Source organism: Thalassophryne amazonica, chromosome 14 (assembly GCF_902500255.1).
Source record: "Thalassophryne amazonica chromosome 14, fThaAma1.1, whole genome shotgun sequence".
Classification (NCBI taxonomy): Eukaryota; Metazoa; Chordata; class Actinopteri; order Batrachoidiformes; family Batrachoididae; genus Thalassophryne; species Thalassophryne amazonica.
In genome coordinates this window covers 90,062,123-90,084,590 of record NC_047116.1, presented here as the reverse complement: position 1 = coordinate 90,084,590, position 22,468 = coordinate 90,062,123, and the positions used below count along the sequence as shown (strand labels likewise).

Sequence of the window (22,468 nt, the reverse complement as noted above, 5' to 3'; positions counted from 1 at the left end):
AACTATTTATAAATAACTTTATGGTAGGTCTGCATGGACAAGGCAGTTTTCACAAACTGGGCAACCATCCAAGGACACAAGTGAGGGAAGTCATCAAGACAACCAGACAACACCAAAGGAGTTATCTGCAACATAGAATAATTTTCAAACAAGAAAGCAGATCAAATGTAATCTTGAGTCTTCCATTTACCTTCTGGCAAAGCACAACTGAATCGCTGCATCATTTTTTGCTTCTTGATTATAAGAAAATCCACTGTCATTTCACCATGAAGCTGTGACTGCAGATGCAAGAGATAATCTGATCTTCTCATACAGGGCTTTTATAGCCAGCATGTCAGGATGGCTGCCCTTCGGGTTCATGCTGGTTGGTCAATTCTGCTACGATTTGGAGGTAGAGTCAAAATGAAACCACAAGATGCAGGCAGCCAGGAGACAAAATGTCTCAACTTGCCACTGAATTCCTGCGAGATCTCCTCTTGTTGATCGTGGAAGTGTTCAACATTTGACATTTCCTGTTTCAATGTGGGGTCAAAATTTGGCACTTCTTGTTTCAGTGTGAACTTGCGACTGAATTCCCATGAGATTCCACAAGATTCCATCTATTGTCAATCCAAATCGAATCAAATCAAATCAATTTCATTTATATAGCGCCAAATCACAACAAACAGTTGCCCCAAGGCGCTTCATATTGTAAGGCAAAGCCATACAATAATTACGCAAAAACCCCAACTGTCAAAACGACCCCCTGTGAGCAAGCACTTGGCGACAGTGGGAAGGAAAAACTCCCTTTTAACAGGAAGAAACCTCCAGCAGAACCAGCTCAGGGAGGGGCAGTCTTCTGCTGGGACTGGTTGGGGCTGAGGGAGAGAACCAGGAAAAAGACATGCTGTGGAGGGGAGCAGAGATCAATCACTAATGATTAAATGCAGAGTGGTGCATACAGAGCAAAAAGAGAAAGAAACACTCAGTGCATCATGGGAACCCCCCAGCAGTCTAAGTCTATAGCAGCATAACTAAGGGATGGTTCAGGGTCACCTGATCCAGCCCTAACTATAAGCTTTAGCAAAAAGGAAAGTTTTAAGCCTAATCTTAAAAGTAGAGAGGGTGTCTGTCTCCCTGATCCGAATTGGGAGCTGGTTCCAGAGGAGAGGAGCCTGAAAGCTGAAGGCTCTGCCTCCCATTCTACTCTTACAAACCCTAGGAACTACAAGTAAGCCTGCAGTCTGAGAGTGAAGCGCTCTATTGGGGTGATATGGTACTATGAGGTCCCTAAGATAAGATGGGACCTGATTATTCAAAACCTTATAAGTAAGAAGAAGAATTTTAAATTCTATTCTAGACTTAACAGGAAGCCAATGAAGAGAGGCCAATATGGGTGAGATATGCTCTCTCCTTCTAGTCCCCGTTAGTACTCTAGCTGCAGCATTTTCAATTAACTGAAGGCTTTTCAGGGAACTTTTAGGACAACCTGATAATAATGAATTACAATAGTCCAGCCTAGAGGAAATAAATGCATGAATTAGTTTTTCAGCATCACTCTGAGACAAGACCTTTCTAATTTTAGAGATATTGCACAAATGCAAAAAAGCAGTCCTACATATTTGTTTAATATGCACATTGAATGACATATCCTGATCAAAAATGACTCCAAGATTTCTCACAGTATTACTAGAGGTCAGGGTAATGCCATCCAGAGTAAGGATCTGGTTAGACACCATGTTTCTAAGATTTGTGGGGCCAAGTACAATAACTTCAGTTTTATCTGAGTTTTAAAATCAGGAAATTAGAGGTCATCCATGTCTTTATGTCTGTAAGACAATCCTGCAGTTTAGCTAATTGGTGTGTGTCCTCTGGCTTCATGGATAGATAAAGCTGGGTATCATCTGCGTAACAATGAAAATTTAAGCAATGCTATCTAATAATACTGCCTAAGGGAAGCATGTATAAAGTGAATAAAATTGGTCCTAGCACAGAACCTTGTGGAACTCCATAATTAACCTTAGTCTGTGAAGAAGATTCCCCATTTACATGAACAAATTGTAATCTATTAGATAAATATGATTCAAACCACCGCAGCACAGTGCCTTTAATACCTATGGCATGCTCTAATCTCTGTAATAAAATTTTATGGTCAACAGTATCAAAAGCAGCACTGAGGTCTAACAGAACAAGCACAGAGATGAGTCCACTGTCTGAGGCCATAAGAAGATCATTTGTAACCTTCACTAATGCTGTTTCTGTACTATGATGAATTCTAAACCCTGACTGAAACTCTTCAAATAGACCATTCCTCTGCAGATGATCAGTTAGCTGTTTTACAACTACCCTTTCAAGAATTTTTGAGAGAAAAGGAAGGTTGGAGATTGGCCTATAATTAGCTAAGATAGCTGGGTCAAGTGATGGCTTTTTAAGTAATGGTTTAATTACTGCCACCTTAAAAGCCTGTGGTACATAGCCAACTAATAAAGACAGATTGATCAGATTTAAGATTGAAGCATTAATTAATGGTAGGGCTTCCTTGAGCAGCCTGGTAGGAATGGGGTCTAATAGACATGTTGATGGTTTGGAGGAAGTAACTAATGAAAATAACTCAGACAGAACAATCGGAGAGAAAGAGTCTAACCAAATACTGGCATCACTGAAAGCAGCCAAAGAGAACGATATGTCTTTGGGATGGTTATGAGTAATTTTGTCTCTAATAGTTAAAATTTTATTAGCAAAGAAAGTCATGAAGTCATTACTAGTTAAAGTTAAAGGAATACTCTGCTCAATAGAGCTCTGACTCTTTGTCAGCCTGCCTACAGTGCTGAAAAGAAACCTGGGGTTGTTCTTATTTTCTTCAATTAGTGATGAGTAGTAAGATGTCCTAGCTTTACGGAGGGCTTTTTTATAGAGCAACAGACTCTTTTTCCAGGCTAAGTGAAGATCTTCTAAATTAGTGAGACGCCATTTCCTCTCCAACTTACGGGTTATCTGCTTTAAGCTGCGGGTTTGTGAGTTATACCACGGAGTCAGGCACTTCTGATTTAAGGCTCTCTTTTTCAGAGGAGCTACAGCATCCAAAGTTGTCCTCAATGAGGATATAAAACTATTGACAAGATAATCTATCTCACTCACAGAGTTTAGGTAGCTACTCTGCCCTGTGTTGGTATATGGCATTGGAGAACATAAAGAAGGAATCATATCCTTAAACCTAGTTACAGTGCTTTCTGAAAGACTTCTACTGTAATGAAACTTATTCCCCACTGCTGGGTAGTCCATCAGAGTAAATGTAAATGTTATTAAGAAATGATCAGACAGAAGGGAGTTTTCAGGGAATACTGTTAAGTCTTCAATTTCCATACCATAAGTCAGAACAAGATCTAAGGTATGATTAAAGTGGTGGGTGGACTCATTTACATTTGAGCAAAGCCAATCGAGTCTAACAATAGATTAAATGCAGTGTTGAGGCTGTCATTCTCAGCATCTGTGTGGATGTTAAAATCGCCCACTATAATTTTCTTATCTGAGCTAAGCACTAAGTCAGACAAAAGGTCCAAAAATTCACAGAGAAACTCACAGTAACGACCAGGTGGACGATAGATAACAACAAATAAAACTGGTTTTTGGGACTTCCAATTTGGATCGACAAGACTAAGAGACAAGCTTTCAAGTGAATTAAAACTCTGTCTGGGTTTTTGATTAATTAACAAGCTGGAATGGAAGATTGCTGCTAATCCTCCACCTCGGCCCGTGCTACGAGCGTTCTGGCAGTTAGTGTGACTCGGGGGTGTTGACTCATTTAAACTAACATATTCATCCTGCTGTAACCAGGTTTCTGTAAGGCAGAATAAATCAATATGTTGATCAATTATTATATCATTTACTAACAGGGACTTAGAAGAGAGAGATCTAAAGTTTAATAGACCACATTTAACTGTTTTAGTCTGTGGTTCAGTTGAAGGTGCTATATTATTTTTTCTTTTTGAATTTTTATGCTTAAATAGATTTTTACTGGTTATTGGTGGTCTGGGAGCAGGCACCGTCTCTACGGGGATGGGGTAATGAGAGGATGGCAGGGGGAGAGAAGCTGCAGAGAGGTGTGTAAGACTACAACTCTGCTTCCTGGTTCCAACCCTGGATAGTCATGGTTTGGAGGATTTAAGAAAATTGGCCAGATTTCTAGAAATGAGAGCTGCTCCATCCAAAGTGGGATGGATGCTGTCGCTCCTAACAAGACCAGGTTTTCCCCAGAAGCTTTGCCAATTATCTATGAAGCCCACCTCATTTTTTGGACACCACTCAGACAGCCAGCAATTCAAGGAGAAGATGCGGCTAAACATGTCACTCCCGGTCCGATTGGGGAGGGGCCCAGAGAAAACTACAGTGCACTGATGTTTCACTTTTTCAGTGTAGAAATATAGAAAATACAATGTTCAGGACATGAAGCTGAGGAAATGAATGTTTATTGTTCACTGTTGGCTTACATTTTTTTTTACAACCTCTATGACCCGTTTGTCAGAACCTTAAACACTTTTTCAAAACTGTTAACGCACATCACACCTGAAACACACAATTCCCCAAACAGCTAATTTCATGCTCAAATTCATGCAGTGTAAATAAACACAGACACACACTTCAAAAATACAATAATACACTAACACAGTTCACCAAATCTACCAAAGCACTGACACACAGTCTTCCAACTTAAACATGTCACTCCCGGTCCGATTGAGGAGGGGCCCAGAGAAAACTACAGAGTCCGACATTGTTTTGCAAAGTTACACACCGATTCAATATTAATTTTAGTGACCTCCGATTGGCGTAACCGGGTGTCATTACTGCTGACGTGAATTACAGTCTTACCAAATTTACGCTTAGCCTTAGCCAGCAGTTTCAAATTTCCTTCAATGTCGCCTGCTCTGGCCCCCAGAAGACAATTGACTATGGTTGCTGGTGTCGCTAACTTCACATTTCTCAAAACAGAGTCGCCAATAACCAGAGTTTGATCCTCGGCGGGTGTGTCGCCGAGTGGGGAAAAACGGTTAGAGATGTGAACGGGTTGGCGGTGTACACGGGGCTTCTGTTTAGGACTACGCTTCCTCCTCACAGTCACCCAGTCGGCCTGCTTTCCCGGCTGCTCGGGATTTGACATTTGACATTTCCTGCTCCACTGTGGACTCAAAATTTGGCACTTTCTCTTTGGGACTCAGTGTACCATGAGCAAGCTATATATTGTGTTTTGGAGCTGCTGGTTGTAATTATCAAAATCAGAATCAAGTTTATTGCCAAGTAAGTTCTCACATACAATGAATCTGACCTGGTGTTAATGGTGCATAAACAACAGTAAAAAGAATTGAGAAAAATTATTTCTTGAAGAAGTAATTGGTGCATAAACAATATAAAGAATAGGAAAAATTAAGTAAGTAAAGGAGGCAACTAGACAAATAAATCGGCAAAGCTATGTTCACTGTCAAATAAATATAACATGGTGGAATGGGGCTGTGCAAAGGTATGCATATGTACAGTACCTTTCAGTGTAGGGATGATCAATCTGTACTTCATGAGAATGAAAATAAAATTATAAAATAAGCAAAATTTTAGTTTGTAATGAGTGTGCAATGTATAACATTTTCACTTTCTGAAATAACTGACCAAAAATATTGAACTTTTTTGCAATAATTCAATTTTTTAGACATCGTGTAATTGAAGATGACTCTTGCAGAGGAATTTCAATCATAAGAGAAGAACAAACAGAAGAGGACAACTGTTTTCCAGGCATAGCTGACACACTCCATACTATCAAAAGCAGACCCTCCAGACTGCAAAAATAAAGGGATGTTTTTCTGTCTGTTTTGCATGTGGCCATTGATCCTCACATCCAGTGGATTTCGCCCAGAGACCGATTGTGAGTCTGTTAAAATGTCTAAAATGTGTTCAGAGGAATAATCAATTGCCAAGAAAGGGGGATTATGGGATACCAGCAAGTTACTCAAAATGGGCTCAGACCAATAGATTAGGTACCAGATTCCTCTCATCTCCGTCAGAGGAGCTCATTAAAACACCCAGCCCTGATTCTACAATGGGTTCAGTCTTATGTTTTACGGCCAGAGGGCCACACGCTGCCATGAATCAATCAGAGAGACTGTTTGCATATTCAGATGCCACGATGAAAGGCTGCGAGCGGCTATGACTGAAGCACACTCATTCTTTTCCAATTAGAAAGCTGATGGATAGTTTATGGTGTAAAAACAGACCTGCTGCACATTGTGTCATACCCCGATGTGTAGGTCCATGTGCATTGCAATCCTTTTTACAAATGCATCTAATTTAAGCCGAGGTGAAGGCGGGTGAGTTGTGGGTTTGAGTGTAGCTGGAACCAGGGATAAATAATGGGACTCATTATTGAGAAGAATGTCCAGCTCCATGCACTCAGGCCGAAGTATTAAATCATGGGCTTCTCTTCGGCACATCACCCTACTCATTATTTCAAGTCATGCTTGCAAAACAGGTGTTTTTAATACTGGATGAGTGTCTCCACGGTGGTTTTCTGATGATGGTTCAGATATGATATTTCATGGCTGCAGCCGTGTGCCTGATAGGAAGTGATTGGGGAGCGGCAGTCAGAAGACATGCGTGTAATGGATGCTGATTGGCCCCTGATAAATTCCTACAGTCTGTGCATGCGGAGCATTAAGAATCATAATTGCTGCATGTTTCCCCTTTCTTGCTTGTTTGAATGATTACGAGGGGGATTTTTTGTGTGCGTTTAAACAGGTGCCATATTTACGTGCATGTAGCACCGCAGTGGTCGGGCTGAGTACAGTTGGCACACGAGCTTAATTCTTCACTCTCATAATAAACAGAACCAGCAGGAATAAAATTTGTCTTTCTTGTTGCTTTTTCTTCTACTTTGGGTTATGATCGATGATTGCATCAGCGTTTGAAACTCTGTGATGTGGAGGAGAACAGATGTGTGCATTTTCCGAGGGGGAGCCTCTCTGTTGTGATTAATATTCATGTCATTCTTAGTTTTTTTCTGCTCAGAGTCGTGATCGACTGGTGAAGCTTTTCCCACAGGTGGTTTTCAAAGCTACCTGATAATTTTAAAATTATCTTTAGATTTCCAAACCTGAGAGACCACACACGTGAAGATAAAAAATCGTGGATCTAACAGGTTTGGTCGTATAGTGTGTGGTGTTCAGCCACATGGTAAGGACAACACCACCACACACGAACAGATTTCACACACGAACATTTACAGTTCAGACAGGAAATTTGCAAAATCTCTCGAGATTAAACGTGACTTCAGAGTAAACAAATTTAGGTACTTTGTGGACTATTTACAACAGAGGGAAAAAAAACAATACAAAAAGAAAAAGAAAAGGTGTTCTTTAAAGGAGTGGAGACAGCTAGACCAACGGACTTTCTGGTAAGTCAGAACAGCTGTTTTGATTTTATTTTCCGCTCCGTACGTTTGTCACCTCGCTTTCTGATTGGCTGCACGTCACATTCAGCAGGCTATGTGCACGTTTGTGGTCAGAAGACACAACACACGCTGCGATATCGGGCCAAAAAAATCCAACATGTTGAATATCCCCGATTTGCGATCGGAGCGCTCCTGACACCCTTCCAAGCAGATCAGAGCGCTCTGAACACACCACACACGACAAGAATATCTGATAAGTTTATCTTTAGCGTCATCACGATTGTCTGGGTGTCCTTAAGACTGTTGGAAGGGGAAGATCGGGTCCGATATCGGCCTAATTATCCTGCCTTGTGAACCCGGCCTTAGAGGTTTGTTAATAACCTCAAATATTAAGTTTATTTTGCAAGACAGTTATTCCTAATGAAAAAAAATAATCAAACATTGTTAAATGAATTAAAATGTTTATTGGTTTTTTATGTGCTTGGCACCTGTATTTACATTTTTAAAATGCTTCAAGAAAAAAAAAAGCTATTTTCATGTTCATAACAGTTTTGCCTGTAAAATCGTTATATTGCTTAGCACTTAAATACATATCTCTACAACACACCAAAACATTCTTTAATTACTCTGTTATGCTATTTATATTGCTTCTTTTACAATTTTCACACAACCTTTAAGCTTACATTATTGCTAGAATTCGCCATCGCACTGGATACATTTGCTTAAAAACATAATTCACTCAAACATAGTGAAGCTATTCCAGTCTGCGAGGATGAAGGTTTTTCTGAATCCTCTAGAGAGTTTCCAGAGTGAAGAAGCGCTCACTTAACATCAACTTTGACTTACTCTGTCCATGTTTTTGTAGTCGCCCATTTGTTCTGCCACAGATACTTGAACCCCCGTCATATACAGTCATTCCAGGATCCAGTTCAGTTGTCCTTTTCATTCCAGCCGATACTTTAGACCACGACTGTAAACCAGGGACCCGTTTCTAAAATGACATGGCGCCGCTTGAAGAAACACACAATTCGGGATCACAGTGAAGGAGCTACGTTCACTTCATTGGATGACTTATGACTCCTCAAACATAACCGACTATTGCACCATAACAGATTCATGTGTTCACAACTAATAATACCATCAAAACAAATGCATGTGGGTTTGTTTTGGATGTTTCTCTTTATTAATACAAAGAGATTATTAAATACTAGCTTCACTTCGGTCTATAATATAGTTTAAGTGGCCAAGTGTCTTCACAAATACAAACATGAGATAAAGTCCTTTTACGAAAAGCCGGTTTTGTACCTCAGTAAAAACACGGGCTCAGAACCAGCACACTTGATTGTTTCCAAAACAAGTCAAAGATTATGGACTTCAGCTGCAAGACTTTGTAGGGTTTGTATAGCATGAAGGTTGAGAATCAGTCTGAGATCTGAGGTGGTAGTTTTTAAACCATGTGCATGGACATCTGAGAGGAGCCATACTGACGACTGTCACAGGAGCCATTGCCCTGTTGGCCAGCGGCAGCATTGCCGATCATGTGCATAGTGTCCATGCTGCCATTAGACAAGTACTGACGCTCAGAAAAGGCCCCGGCTGGAGAAGAGGAGCAGAGCAGGCCTCCCTGTGGCTTTTCAGGGCTCGTGGCCAAACGAGGAGAGCCGGGGAAATTGTATCCATACAGGTTGTAAGGGTTATGCAGGGAGAAGGCATTGTAGGAGCCCTGTTGCACATGGTGGTGGCTCCCAGTGAACATGTGAGCGGAGGAAGGGGAGGACACAGATGAGGAGGATGAGGCAGAGGTGGAGCTACCTCCAGTCTGCATCACGTACTGCAGCTGAGAGGCTGGGAAGGACCCAAGCTGACCGCTGTAGGCATCCATCTTACCGCCAGCGCTGCTACCACTACCGCTGCCAGTCAGGGAGGTATGACCACCACCCTGCATGCCAGCAGCAATCAAAGAGGAAGTCCTCTGTGGCAAGAAGGATTCAGAAGGTTGACCAGATGCCACAGCACTACCTGCAGCCTGGAGGCGTCCATAGGAACTGTCGGCTAGGCCCCCATAGCCCTGTAATGCCGCCATGTTGCTGCGAGCGCAGGCCGGATACTCAGACAGGCTCAAGTTGCAGAGCTGACTCTCCCTGCAACCTACATTGAAGGTGTTGGGAGCCAGGTGGAAAGTCGGTGGAGAGCAGGAGGGAGACAGAATGTGTGCCGCACCAGAAGGAGAGGGGGTCCCAGTACTGGAGGCGGTGGGAGACGTGCCTGTGCTTCCACCTGGATAACATTATCACACAAAGCGGATATTATTAAACATTTTGCCATTCAACAGGTGGTGTAATTAAGAAAAAAATCACATCATCAAAAAGGGAAAAAAATCACATCAAAATAGCAGCAAAAGAAAAATCCTTTTACATTCTTACAATTAATTTTTACAAAATTTACATGAATGCCTAAAAGACAAGGAGCAGTAGTCTTGGTTTCCACCAACATCCTACAATTAGCAACAAAGCTGCACAAGCAACTTCATCAGCCTGTCTCTAATAAATATTGTGATCAATGTGCAAGATAAAGATGTGTCAACATGGCAATAATCCACACCTGTCTTTCTTTTCTCTTTTCTCAATCTGATACAGACCCTGAGACCCGATGATGCTGGTGATTTTCCCTGTAGTGTTAAGCGAATGACTGCCTATACGTAAGTACCCGTGTACAGGACACCAGTCCATCATTGGTTCATTCACCAGCAAAAGCCAGTACCCATTTAACATTGGATGGACTAGGAGAATGTAGATTAAGTGTCTTGTCCAAAGACTCAAATGGGTAGCATGAGCGGTTTTCAAACTCAGGTCTTAATATTGTCAGGCAAGCCCCTTATACAGTCTGCCACCTGCAGACAGGCTTGTCCAATTACACAGACAGGTGGCTTCAGCTGGAACTGAAGCCTGGTCATTGAACTGACAGTCCGACTAACTGGATCTCGATTTATCAGACTCAAAAATTTCAGAGTTGAGTAGGCAGTAATAAACTTTTAACAAAGCTGACAGATTTCCAAAAACAGTTCTGAGAGTCCGTGGCACATTGGTGGACAAAGGCACAGCCTTATGAAGTCTAAGCACAAACTTTGCTGACATGGCTGTTTAAGATAATATTACTATTTCTAATTGGACAATACATTCTTGATTTTATTCAGAAACATTTGGGTTAAAAATGGATCTGGTTTCTCTCTCTCACCAAAGGCGCAAAATCAATAAACATTTATTCTGACCATGGAGTTTATGTCAAAAACCTATTTTATTAGCATGTGCATTATTCATTTATCATTTCAAGCAGTTGGCCAATAAAGCCAGAGTCAGGCCAAAAATACCCAAGTAATAGATTACATTATGAATTCACCTGTCTTCACTTTAATGCTGATTCATACGCATGCTCAAAGATTCATTCCACTGTGAATCACTCTTTGAATGCGTGCTGAAAAAATACATTGCTGGTATGTAGAGATAAATATGAATTCATTTTTGGATCACGTCTGGTCAACAGAGCTGCCTCGACTCCCATTCTTCAATAAAAAGCTCCCAGTTCAGACATGTTCGCATTCATCTGTAGGGGAAAAGAGGGATTATTCCAAAAAAAAAAAAAAATGTTGGCACACACACTGTGCCTGCCCTAAGCCAACCTTTTCAGAGTGAATTGACAGCTGAGGGATATCAATCACAGATTTTCCTATTAATGAGCAGTTGGCCACGGTTCATCTTTCTGTTGGGCAAACTCAGTTTGAAAATAAAAACGAGAAGGCAGGGGAGGGGCATAACTAAATAATCCCAGACTTGCTTGGCTGACGTTCTGATTTTGCACCATATGCGTTCGATAATATGCTGTGTTTGATGAGGGGGGTGAGGGCCGCTCGCTGGGGGACAAAGGATTCGACAGCAGGGGAAAGTGTGGTTGACTCTGTGAGGAAGAAGGAAAGAGTGGACACTGGCGCAGTGATGTCATCTTTTCTGGCTCCAAGAGCCTGAAGTACTTCAGAGAGTCGAGGGAGAAGAGTTGATTAGTTGAAGGAAAAAGGTGTCGTCAGTGAAACAGTGTCCTTCAGGCAGACTCACTTTAATTAACAATATTTCACCAATCAGGACGTATGCTGGGGTCATGACATTTTAACAGAAAACTGTTAAAAAAGAATACAGGTCATCGTGAAAAGGACAATACCTTGACCATCTGTAGCACAGTCTAAAGTGCATAGTGCAAGTGTATTTTGAATGTGTCCAGTGTCTCTTGGCTATTTATACAACTCATAATATGAGCGCAAAGTAAGGCACAGCGCACAAACGAATTGTATGTAGTCTTTGAAATAATCATGCATGTTTTTCGGGCGTAACAGAAATTCAATAATCACAGTGTTATCTATCATTACCTTTTAACTCTCTGGAGTCCATGGATGTACCGGTGCATCCAGATAAAGTTGTCATATTTCTCTTAATTTCTCTCTCTTGCACATCTCCAATTAGTGCAGAATGCTGCTGCTTGTCTTTTAACAAACACTTTTAGACGTGAGTATATTACGCCCATCCTGTATTCACTCCACTGGCTTCCAGTTCGCTTTAGAATTGATTTTAAGATGTTAATGTTTGTTTTAAGAGCTATTTATAGCCTTGCACCTCCCTACTTGTCTGAAATTTTAACTTTGCGCACCTACAGTAGGACATTACGGGTGTCTGGCCAGCTTTACTTAGATCTTCCGAGGTCAAGATATAAACGCTGGGGTTATCATGCTTTTGCAGTAGCTGACCCCAGACTGTGGAACAAGCTACATCTTGAATTACGTACTATTCCTGACCTAGCACTTTTTAAATCTAAGTTAAAAACTTATTTATTTAAACTGACTTTTAACACCTAGTTTGATTGTATATGTCTTTTATTTTTGTGAATTTGTGTTTTTAATGTTAAGCGCTTTGGACACTAGTCGGTCCTGTAAAGTGCTTTATAAATAAATGTTGACTGACTGATTGATTGATTGATTGATTGATTGATTGATTAATATATTGGGGACAGAAGGTCACAGAGACTTCAACTGACAACTTCCTGAAATTTCTCAGCTGTATTTTTCATCTTTTTTTTAAACTTAGAATTTTATTAAACTTTTTCACACAATTCTACAAATCAACATCAACATACATATGTTTGGGTAACACAGTATTATTATTTTTTGTTTGTTTAAACTATGTCCATTTTTTTAATTTTTTTGTCCATTTGTGGTTCCCGTAGTCTCAATCTGTGCGTTAGTTTTTCCATTAAGAATATATATCCTCTATCGTCGTGATCCATTGATCCTGTGATTGCACGTCCGCCTTCCCCCACTTCCTTTTTATACATTTCTTTGCTGCTATTAACGTTACCTTTACCAAATATTCATCACATTTGTCAATGCTGCCATGTCAAAAGTTACTCAAATAAAGAAATTCAGGTTTCAATGGAATTTCATATCTCAAAACCTGATACAGAACATTACTGACAGCTTTTCAAAAAGCTAAAAGTTTTGGGCATTTCCAGAAAATGTGAGAATGGTCCACATCTATCTTCCCACATTCCCTCCAGCATTTCTGATGCATCCATAATTGTTTACTTTTTACTTGGGTATAATAAAGAATCGTACCAATTTTCTTCCAGGCAAACTCCCTCCATGTGTGAGAGCTAGTAGTTGTACAATGAAATTACCACATCAAGCCAATCCAGATCATCAATTTCTATATTAAATTCTTTTCCCCATTTTATTTTCACTTCTTGAGTTGTATGTTTATCAGCCTTCATCAGTGCTTTATATAATGCAGACATTATCCTAATATTGCTGCCTTTGTGGTTTTCATCTTCACTTGAGATGACCCATCACTCACAACCAATCCTACAGGCTAAAGAATTTCCAGACCGTCCTGAGATTTCAATGTGTTGCTCTCCCTGCAAGTCACTGCAGCATATCTGTTGGTGTCAGAGTCTCACTAAAACACTGCAATAAATGCTCAAAAAATCTAGAAGAACATTCCCACTGACCTGAAAACAGTTTCATTTTAGTTTTTATTCTTCCAAATTGTTGTGGAAAAACACACTTGGGGGGGATTTATTTATTTATTTATTTTCAGAATCAGCCCAAGAATTATTAAAAAAAAATCTTTCAAGGCAGCAATTATGGACATTTTTTGTGAAATGATTGTCAGAGCTTTTATCACTGAGGGACTTTATTCATACATTAAGTATTTATTTGAAGACACACATAAGTGATAAGTGATACTATTTTACAAATTTGCTCTTTGCAGCTCCCAGCAGGTGGCATTGCTGCACTGCATGACATTTTTTTTTAAAATTTCTTATACATTGATGATTGACAATTGAGTCATGAAAATGTTTTTTCATATATTACACTGCTTTTGTGAACCAAAGACTTTAGTAAACCCATTTTTAACACCAAAGCAGTTCATCCACATGAATAAAGGTGTCTCTTCACAAAACATTAGAAGTTCTTAAAACACATATCATGTTTTTAGATTTAGAGAGAATTATATCTTTTTTCACAGTCTTATAGACAAATATATGAGAAAGTTGAGAAAGTTGTGATTGTTTGAACATTTTGATATGCAACAATTTGGCATTATACTATATGCACATATCTTAAAAGGCACATTTCTCAAGGTACAGAAAAATGATCTGGACATGTTGATGAGTCTCTGGATGCCAACAAAACTGGAGCATTACTGTTGAGACTGTAGGACTCAAAAGAGAGGTTTTTGGTCAATGAAATGGCTCTATGTGCAGCATGTCAAAGCACATGAGTGGACAGCGGCCACAAAAGCGCCCTGAGGTGACACAGTAAAGCAGTAAGTTTAAGTTTTGAAATTTTCCACAAGTGTTTTATTGTTGTTTTCAATTCATTTTTGCTGTATGCATAAGCAGAACATACATACATCAACAACCCACCTATGTATAACATATCTGCACGCCTTATCCACTGCTCTTCACCTGTCCATGGCACATCTGGAGGAAAAAAAATGCATGGGTCCAGATACTGCTGGTTGATATGAGTTCCATGTTTAACACCATAATTCCACAACATCTGATTGACAATCTGGGCCCACTGGGACTGAAGAATCTCCTGCTAAACTGGATACTGGACTTTTTGACAAACAAACCTCAGTTTGTGTGCAGAGGTAACAACAGCAGGTCGAATACCATCACCTTAAGCACAGGCTCTCCACAAGGGTGTGTACTGAGTCCCCTCCTCTTCATCCTCATGACTCACGACTGTTGTCCAAAGTTCAGCATAAATTACATCATCAAATATGCTGACGACACAACCATAGTGGGGCTCATCCAGAATGGGGAAAACATACACTACAGGGAGGAGGTGAGACTCTTCACTGATTGGTGGAACAACAACAATCTGTTTCTAAATGTGCAGAAAAAACCAAGGAGCTGGTGGTGATGAACTTCAGGAGAAGATGCCCCCCCACACACACACACATACACCCATTTAGATAAAGGACTCTGTTGTTGAGATTGTGCAGCAATCAAAATTCCTGGGGGTTTATATCACTGACAACCCAACCTGGACTCTGTACATATCCTCGCTGGTTTAAAAGACCAATCAGCAGCTGCATTTTTTCCACGGGTTAAAGAGTGCCATCTGAGCCTGACTGTCCTCACATCCTTCTATAGAGGAACCATAGAGAGTGTACTAATCAATAGCATCTCTCTGTGCCATGAAAGAAGCAGCCTTAGAGACAGGAAGGCACTGGGGTGGGTCGTGAGGGCAGCAGAGAAGATTATTAGGGCTGCCAACCATTGGTAAACTGGCAGAACAGTGCTGCTTGTCCAGGGCAAGAAGGATAATCAGAGACACTTCACATCCCTTTAACAATCTGTTTTCCTTTCTGCCCTCAGGTAGATGGTACCATAGCCTAAGTTGCAAAACACACAGATTCAAGGACAGCTTTTACCCAACTGCCATAAAACAGTTAAATGCAAATTGAAAGAAAGAACTGTGCAATATAGAATGTAGGATATAGAAAACACTGTAGCATCGGGGAGCTTTATCCTTGTAGCATCTTCTTATGTGTTCTTTATTTATTTAATGGATGTTGTGTATTCACAGATTAGTTTTTCTTTGTTTTTGTTTTTTTAAAACCTATTTATCACTATCACACACCTTGGACTAGTATTCTGTGCTTTATTCTGTGTTTTTATCTATTCAAGCTCTGCATTGATATTTCGTTCTGTGACAGCATCTTTGATGTTTTTTACTGAATGACAATAAAAACAAATCCAAGTCATATTGCATCATAAAAATACTGCAGACCAGATGCTTGATGGTCTACAATGCAAATCAATACAAGGCAGGTAGCTATGTGCCATAGGAGTTGAACTACTCTCTATCAACTAGAGTTTAATTCCAGTTCAATTCCCTTTCTTTTGCCTTGAACAAGACACTTCACCTACATTGTCCCAGTCCACTCAGTTATAAATAGGTACCAACCATGGCTGGGTAAGGAACTGCAATGGACTGGCGTCTGGTCCTTAGGCAATCATAGATCTTCATCCACTTCATGCTATAGAAACCAAAATTAAGTACTGGTCCTACGGGCCTCAGAGCCCAGAAAGGATTCACTTATGGTGCAATAACCTTCTCTTGCCTCACTATAGCAATGCTCCAATACTGCATCTTTAAGACCAACGCAACAATGGCTGCACAGATTGCCCTCACACCTTTAAAGAACTTAGGCACTGGTCTAATAGTTTTACAGTGACTGCCTGTCCTGATACTAAGCCTTGACTCATTCCACATCATGAGGTGCCAGAACTGAGCTGCAGGGACTTTGGCTTGGCAGTGGCCACTAATCCAACTGGTTAGGGACTTTGTCAATGCTACAGGACACTGAGTGGACAGCTAGTCTTCACATCATCATGGAGTGGCAGCCAAGCAACAGGAGATTTTTCTTTTTAAGTTTAGGGGTTAGTTTTTCAAAGCCATGTGTCTGCACAAAAGCAGCTACAAATTACAAATTATCTGAAGATCGTCGCATTCAGGGGAAGTTGCAGACTGTCATTCGCTTCACACTAGGGTGTCTGGGGATAAGCATAGGCCTGATGAAGCTCAAGGACTTCCTTCTTAGCATGAAAGTAAAAAGAAACATACATTAGTGAGCTATGATAAAAAAAAACACACACACACAAAGTCCTCCTCACACGATGCATGGCTGCCAGATGTTTTTAAATGCTAATAACTCTGGAGGATTTTAATGATGTTACCCTCTCTGACATAATATGGACCATCATGTCAAGAGCACCTCCAAAAGGGATGCACCACTTGGGGCAAGCCACAATGAGTAAAGTCGAGGTGGTTGGATTTGCACTGAGGTGTGTTGTGGAACTGTCAATAAGCCACAGGGTTTGTTCATGGATTTGAATTTGAAGTACTGTGTGAAGTGAAAAGCAGATGCGGGCTGATGTGTCACAGCAGCAGAGTACGGCCAAGCTCAAGTGAAGGACGCTCCAAGCAGATCCAGTGAGAGGTGATACACTCAGAGAATGTATGCAGGACAGAACACGCGCCAAGATTGAAGCCAACGTACAGCCACACTACAGCCAGTGTTCACAACACAAACTGCAAATCTGTGAGTTGAACTTATTCTTTCTCAGAACTCACTCTTGTACTAAACAAAACATTACTATTTCCATTTTAATTAAATCACCTGATTAAAAACAGGCTTCATACAAACATTTCAGTTTACTTGCTTGATGGTTTTTATTTTTCGGTGACTATTTCTTTTATTTTTGTGGTGTGTCAACAGGGGGTAAATTCAACAAATCTTTTTTTTTTTTTTGTGAAATAGACTGCTTATCAAAAACATTTTTAAATGTCAAAGCAAAATTAATATCTTACACGCATTTGACATTGTGTCCGCTTGCTAAATTTCAAACTAAACAAAAACTGATGAAACAAAGATTAAACATGAAACAAATTCAAATTTGTTTCATGTGCCATGTTCATATTGTGGCAGCTTGCTCTGTGTTGTGTTGTGTGTTGGCTCCTCCCACTCACTCCCTTCCGGATGCAAACTCACGAACTCCAGCATGGGTTGCGGACGCTCTAAACAGAAGGCCAAAAAGCTGGACTCTCTGGCCTTGTGGCCAGAGAGTCCTTTCAGCTGTTGGGGAGTGAGGCCTGACTACAACATGCACAGGGACCCCTGCTGGCCAGCGTCACAATATAAAGTTAAAACACACACACACACAAAAAAAAACAAATACAAGATTATTAGAGTTTATCCAGAAAGTACTGACAGTGCTTCACCTTTTCCACATTTTGTGTTACAGTCTTTTTCCAAAACTGAGTAAATTAATTTTTCTCTCAAAATTCTTCTCACAAGACCCCATAATGACAACATGAAAAATGTTTTTGACGTTTTTGCAAATTAATTAAAATAAAAAAAAAAACACTAAGAAATGACATATACTTAATTATTCACAGTTTTTGCTCAGTACTTTGCTGATGCACCTTTGGCAACAATTACAGTCTCAAGTCTTATTGAATATGATGTCACAAGCTTAGCACACCTATCCTTGGGCAGTTTTGTCCATTCCTCTGTGCAGCACCTCTCAAGCTCCATCAGGTTGGATGATAAGTGTCTCTGCACAGCCATTTTCAGATCTCTCAGGAGATGTTCAATCAGATTCAGGTCTGGACTCTGGCTGGGCCACTCAAGGACATTCACAGAGTTGTCCTGAACCGTCGTCCCAGTCTGAGGTCAAGAGCGCTCTGGAGCAGGTTTTCATCCAGGATGTCTCTGTACATTGCTGCATTCATCTTTCACTCAATCCTGATTAGTCTCCCAGTTCCTGCTGCTGAAAAACATCCCCACAGCATGATGCTGCCACCACCATGCTTCACTGTAGGGATGGTGTTTGGTTTCCTTCAAACATGATGCCTGACATTAGAGTTCAATCTTTTGGCTCATCAAACAAGATAATTTTGCTTCTCATGGTCTGCAAGTCCTTCAGGTGCCTTTTGTCAAACTCCAGGTGGGCTGCCATGTGCCTTTTACTAAGGAGTGGCTTCCATCTGGCCACTCTACCATACAGGCCTGATTGTTGGATTGCTGCAGAGATGGTTGTCCTTCTGGACGGTTCTCCTCTCTCCAAAGAGGAATGCTAGAGCTCAGACGGAGTAACCATCGGGTTCTTTGTCACCTCCCTGACTAAGGCCCTTCTCCCCCGATCGCTAACTTGAAACAGGTGGTCAGCTCTATGAAGAGTCCCGGTGGATCCAAACTTTTTCCTTTTATGGATGATGGAGGCCACTGTGCTCATTGGGACTTTCAAAGCAGCAGAAATGTTTCTGTACCCTTCCACAGATTTGTGCTTCAGGACAATCCTGCCTCTGAGGTCTACAGACAATTCCTTTGAATTCACACTTGGTTTGTGCTCTGACATGCACTGTCAACTGTTGGAGCTTATATGCAGGTGTGTCTTTCCAAATCATGTTAGAAAAGTATCCAACCTTTTTTTTTTGCAAAAACCTGATGGATTTGAATCACGTGTGCTTGCATGAGCCAACCTTGAACCTTCGTGTGCATGCGTGAATTTTTTCACGCCTGTCGATTGCGTCAGTTGCTGGCCAGCAGCATTTGTGTGAGGATGTGTTTTGTGCTCTCGGCGGATTTTCATTGCAAGGAAAATGACGGAACGACTGGAGCGGCGCTACTGCATCAAATTTTGTCAGGAACTGGGCGACAGCCAGGTGGAAACCATTCAGAAGATTCAGATGGCTTTCGGTGGCTTTTCAGTTGTGTGACTATCCGAGAAATTGTGGAAGAGGTGGGCATCATTTTTTGGAGTCCAGCATGTCCTGTGAGACTTCAACACGAAGGTGCTTTTGCTCCACCGTCAGCAGCTTCGGCACGAATTTCGCCGCCACTCTTTTCATGGCAAAATCTTCTGTCACAGTGGAATGTGCTGATAAAGTGCTGATGTCCACCTCTTCCACAATTTCTCAGATAGTCACACGACGGTCCCACATCACCACAGCATTCACTTTGGAAATGATCTGGTCATTTCAGCATGTTGATGGCCGACCGGAGCGTGGCTCGCTCTCCACCGTTGTGCGGACGTCTTTAAACCGGTTGTACCGCTCCTTAATTTGTGTCATGCCCATAGGATCATCACCGAAAGACGTCTGAATCTTCCGAATGGTTTCCACCTGGCTGTCGCCCAGTTTCTGGCAAAATTTGATGCCGTAGCGCTGCTCCAGTCGTTCCATCATCTTCCTTGCAATGAAAAACCACCGAGAGCACAACACATGACCTCACACAAATGCTGCTTACCACCAAATGACGACAGGCATAAAAAATTCACGCATGCGCACGAAGATTCAAGGTTGGCTCATGCAAGCACGCTTGACTCAAATCCATCAGGTTTTTGAAAAAAAAAAGGTCGGATACTTTTCTAACAGACGTCGTACATGTGATTTCTTAGTTTATTTTATTTTTAATAAATTTGCAAAAATAAAAAAAAAATACATAAAAAATTCACATTGCCATTTATGGGTATTGTGTGTAGAGGTTTGAGAAAAAAAAATAATTTAATCCATTTTGAGATAACAAAATGTGGAAAAAGTGAAGTGCTGTGAATACTTTCCAGATGCACTGTATGTCTCTCCTCCTAAGAGGCTTGAAATTCTGTTGTCGTGTACAGCGAGAACATGTCAGTCCTAATTTCCACAAACTCAAAGGCACTGATCGACCAACATTAATGTTACTACAGAAGTAGCGTTTCTTTATCTGCAATATATTTTTTTAACTGCCTAGTTTTGGCAATAAACAACACACCCTGACATGTGAGATTGTGGTGTGAGACACACGAAGTCCACCCAACCAGAAATACATCTTTTGTGTCACATGACCACTGAAGCTCCTGGTGACATTTTGTTCAAACATGGCTGCACCTCTCCTATGTTTGTCTCCATTTCACATTTAGAATACCTGTACTTTTGCTCTCATTTTTTTTATTGCTTGTTCTTTTTACATTTCTGTGTTCTCTGCTCTGTGACAGAACAGGTTCGCCTGTTCAGTGTCTTTTCAGTGTATGTGCACATGATTATCTGGGGGAATGCCGGCATCCATTTTTGGCTAAAGGTAGAATTAAACACATAAACACACTTCTACAATGATTAGAATTTATAAAGGAGAATCATGCAGCCAAGACTTTATATGCATTTCTGCCTTTGAGCATCCGCACAGATTATATTGTGTGTGTTTGCTTTGAGTTTGCCTCAGTTGAGTGTACTTATCAGTTCACACCAAAAGTTTTGTGTGGAGTTAAAGCGCAAGTTGCCCCCCCCCCCCACCACCCCAAACCAATTAATAAACATCTCAAAATATCTGGTGGAATATAAAGACAATCATAAGAATGTGTTATAATGTGAAGAATTTGGGGAGAGATTTTTTTTTTTCTGTTAAAGAGCTTTTTTTTTTTCTTGTTGATTTTAACATTTTCTTTCTGGCACAGAATGCACACCTTTACACACCTTGTTGTTTCTGCATGTTGGTAAAGTCCTCAAATGTGAGGGTCCTCACAGGGGGCCTCCAGAAGGCATAGGTCTCCATGATCGCCTCCAGACCAGTCCTGAGAGAGAAAGAGAAAATATTAAGAAAAGTGTTATAACAAAGACAAAATGTGACACAATAAAACACAATTAAAAAAAAATGGACATATATTTTGTAATGTTTGTTTCTGTGTCAGGAGATGTTGCACTTTATCTGGTTTGGTAACTAACTGCTTTAAGAATTTCCAGCAAAATAAAGTTTAATGTTTTAGTAATGTTTTGGTCTAACGTTTTGTTAAGGTTAGACCTTACTTGTGTGATGTGCCTTGAGGTAACTTTGTTGTTATTTGGCGCTATATAAATGAAAATTAAATTGAAATTAATGTTTCGTACTGGACAAAAATAGATGGTTACTTTTGAGAGGTGGGGATGGGCGTGTTGTCTGTCTGGGTAGTTTCCATCAAGCGGCAACACTCGAGCTTGTATTGGTAGATTTTAGCAATTAAAGTGCTTCTTTTTCTTCTTCCATACTTTTCGATAATATGTACCATAGATCATGAAATAAAATGACAGACAGTACATTAAAATCTTTTCATGATGGTTGAGTACAATAACAATAAAGGTACAGTTATAAAGATATAATTTCTTAAAGCAGGAAGGTAGTAAAATTAAACTGCCAAATTATTGTTTGCTTGTGTAGAAATCAACTCAATAAAGATCTGATTGTAATGTCTGTACCAAGCAGAGTTAAAGCTCGTCAGACTTTTGCATTCCTTGATAGCTAGTAGGAAGTCAATGTATAAACCAGGACCATTTATGCTAAAAGAGCACTTATGAATTTCCAGTTTGATGAACGGCATGTTTAAATCTTTGTTGGTAACAGATCTTAATGTCATATTGTGGCTGGATTATAGAGGCTAAGAAGGTCACTGATATAAATGGGACAGAAGTGGTTCAGTGCCTTGTACAAAAGAATACAGACCTTTGGAAGATGTTACACACAAGTTCACATAACAACGCTACAAGGAGGATACGGGATATAAACAGAATGTTCCCATATGGTTCCTTGTTGGCCGTGTGAGAACATGTCATGAAGGACAGATTGTTTGCATATGGGTCTGAGTTTTGCACATAATTATGTTCCCAATATGTCTTTTGACAGACGGTACATGTTTGGTATTTCATGATCAAATTCCAACATTATGTTTGTGATGGTAAGGGAACATTCCTGTATGGTTCCCTGTTGTGAGGGCAATTTATGAAAATGTTCCCTTTTGGTCTTTTATATACACACAGGAACATCCACAAACATAAGTTACAGCATTTACTACAAACATCCCCATTTTGATTCTCATTTGGTCACATTACATATTGATCTTTTGTTCCTCTTCCTTCTGGACGGAAATACCGAACAATAAAATCTCGGACTAGGAGGCTGAGGAACAGTTTCTTTCCCAGAGCTGTATCATCCA

At 40.5% G+C, this 22,468-nt stretch overlaps 1 protein-coding gene across 1 annotated transcript in view; it reads right to left on the bottom strand.

The window, feature by feature from the left end:
- Positions 1-7,852: 7,852 nt before the first annotated feature.
- LOC117524777 (T-box transcription factor TBX15-like) overlaps positions 7,853-22,468 on the bottom strand; it is a 123,109-nt gene continuing 108,493 nt past the window's right edge. Inside the window, 2 exon segments of the mRNA XM_034186598.1 lie at positions 7,853-9,685; positions 20,979-21,076. Of these exon segments, the coding sequence (XP_034042489.1) occupies positions 8,856-9,685; positions 20,979-21,076 (928 nt within the window). The 3' untranslated portion in view covers positions 7,853-8,855.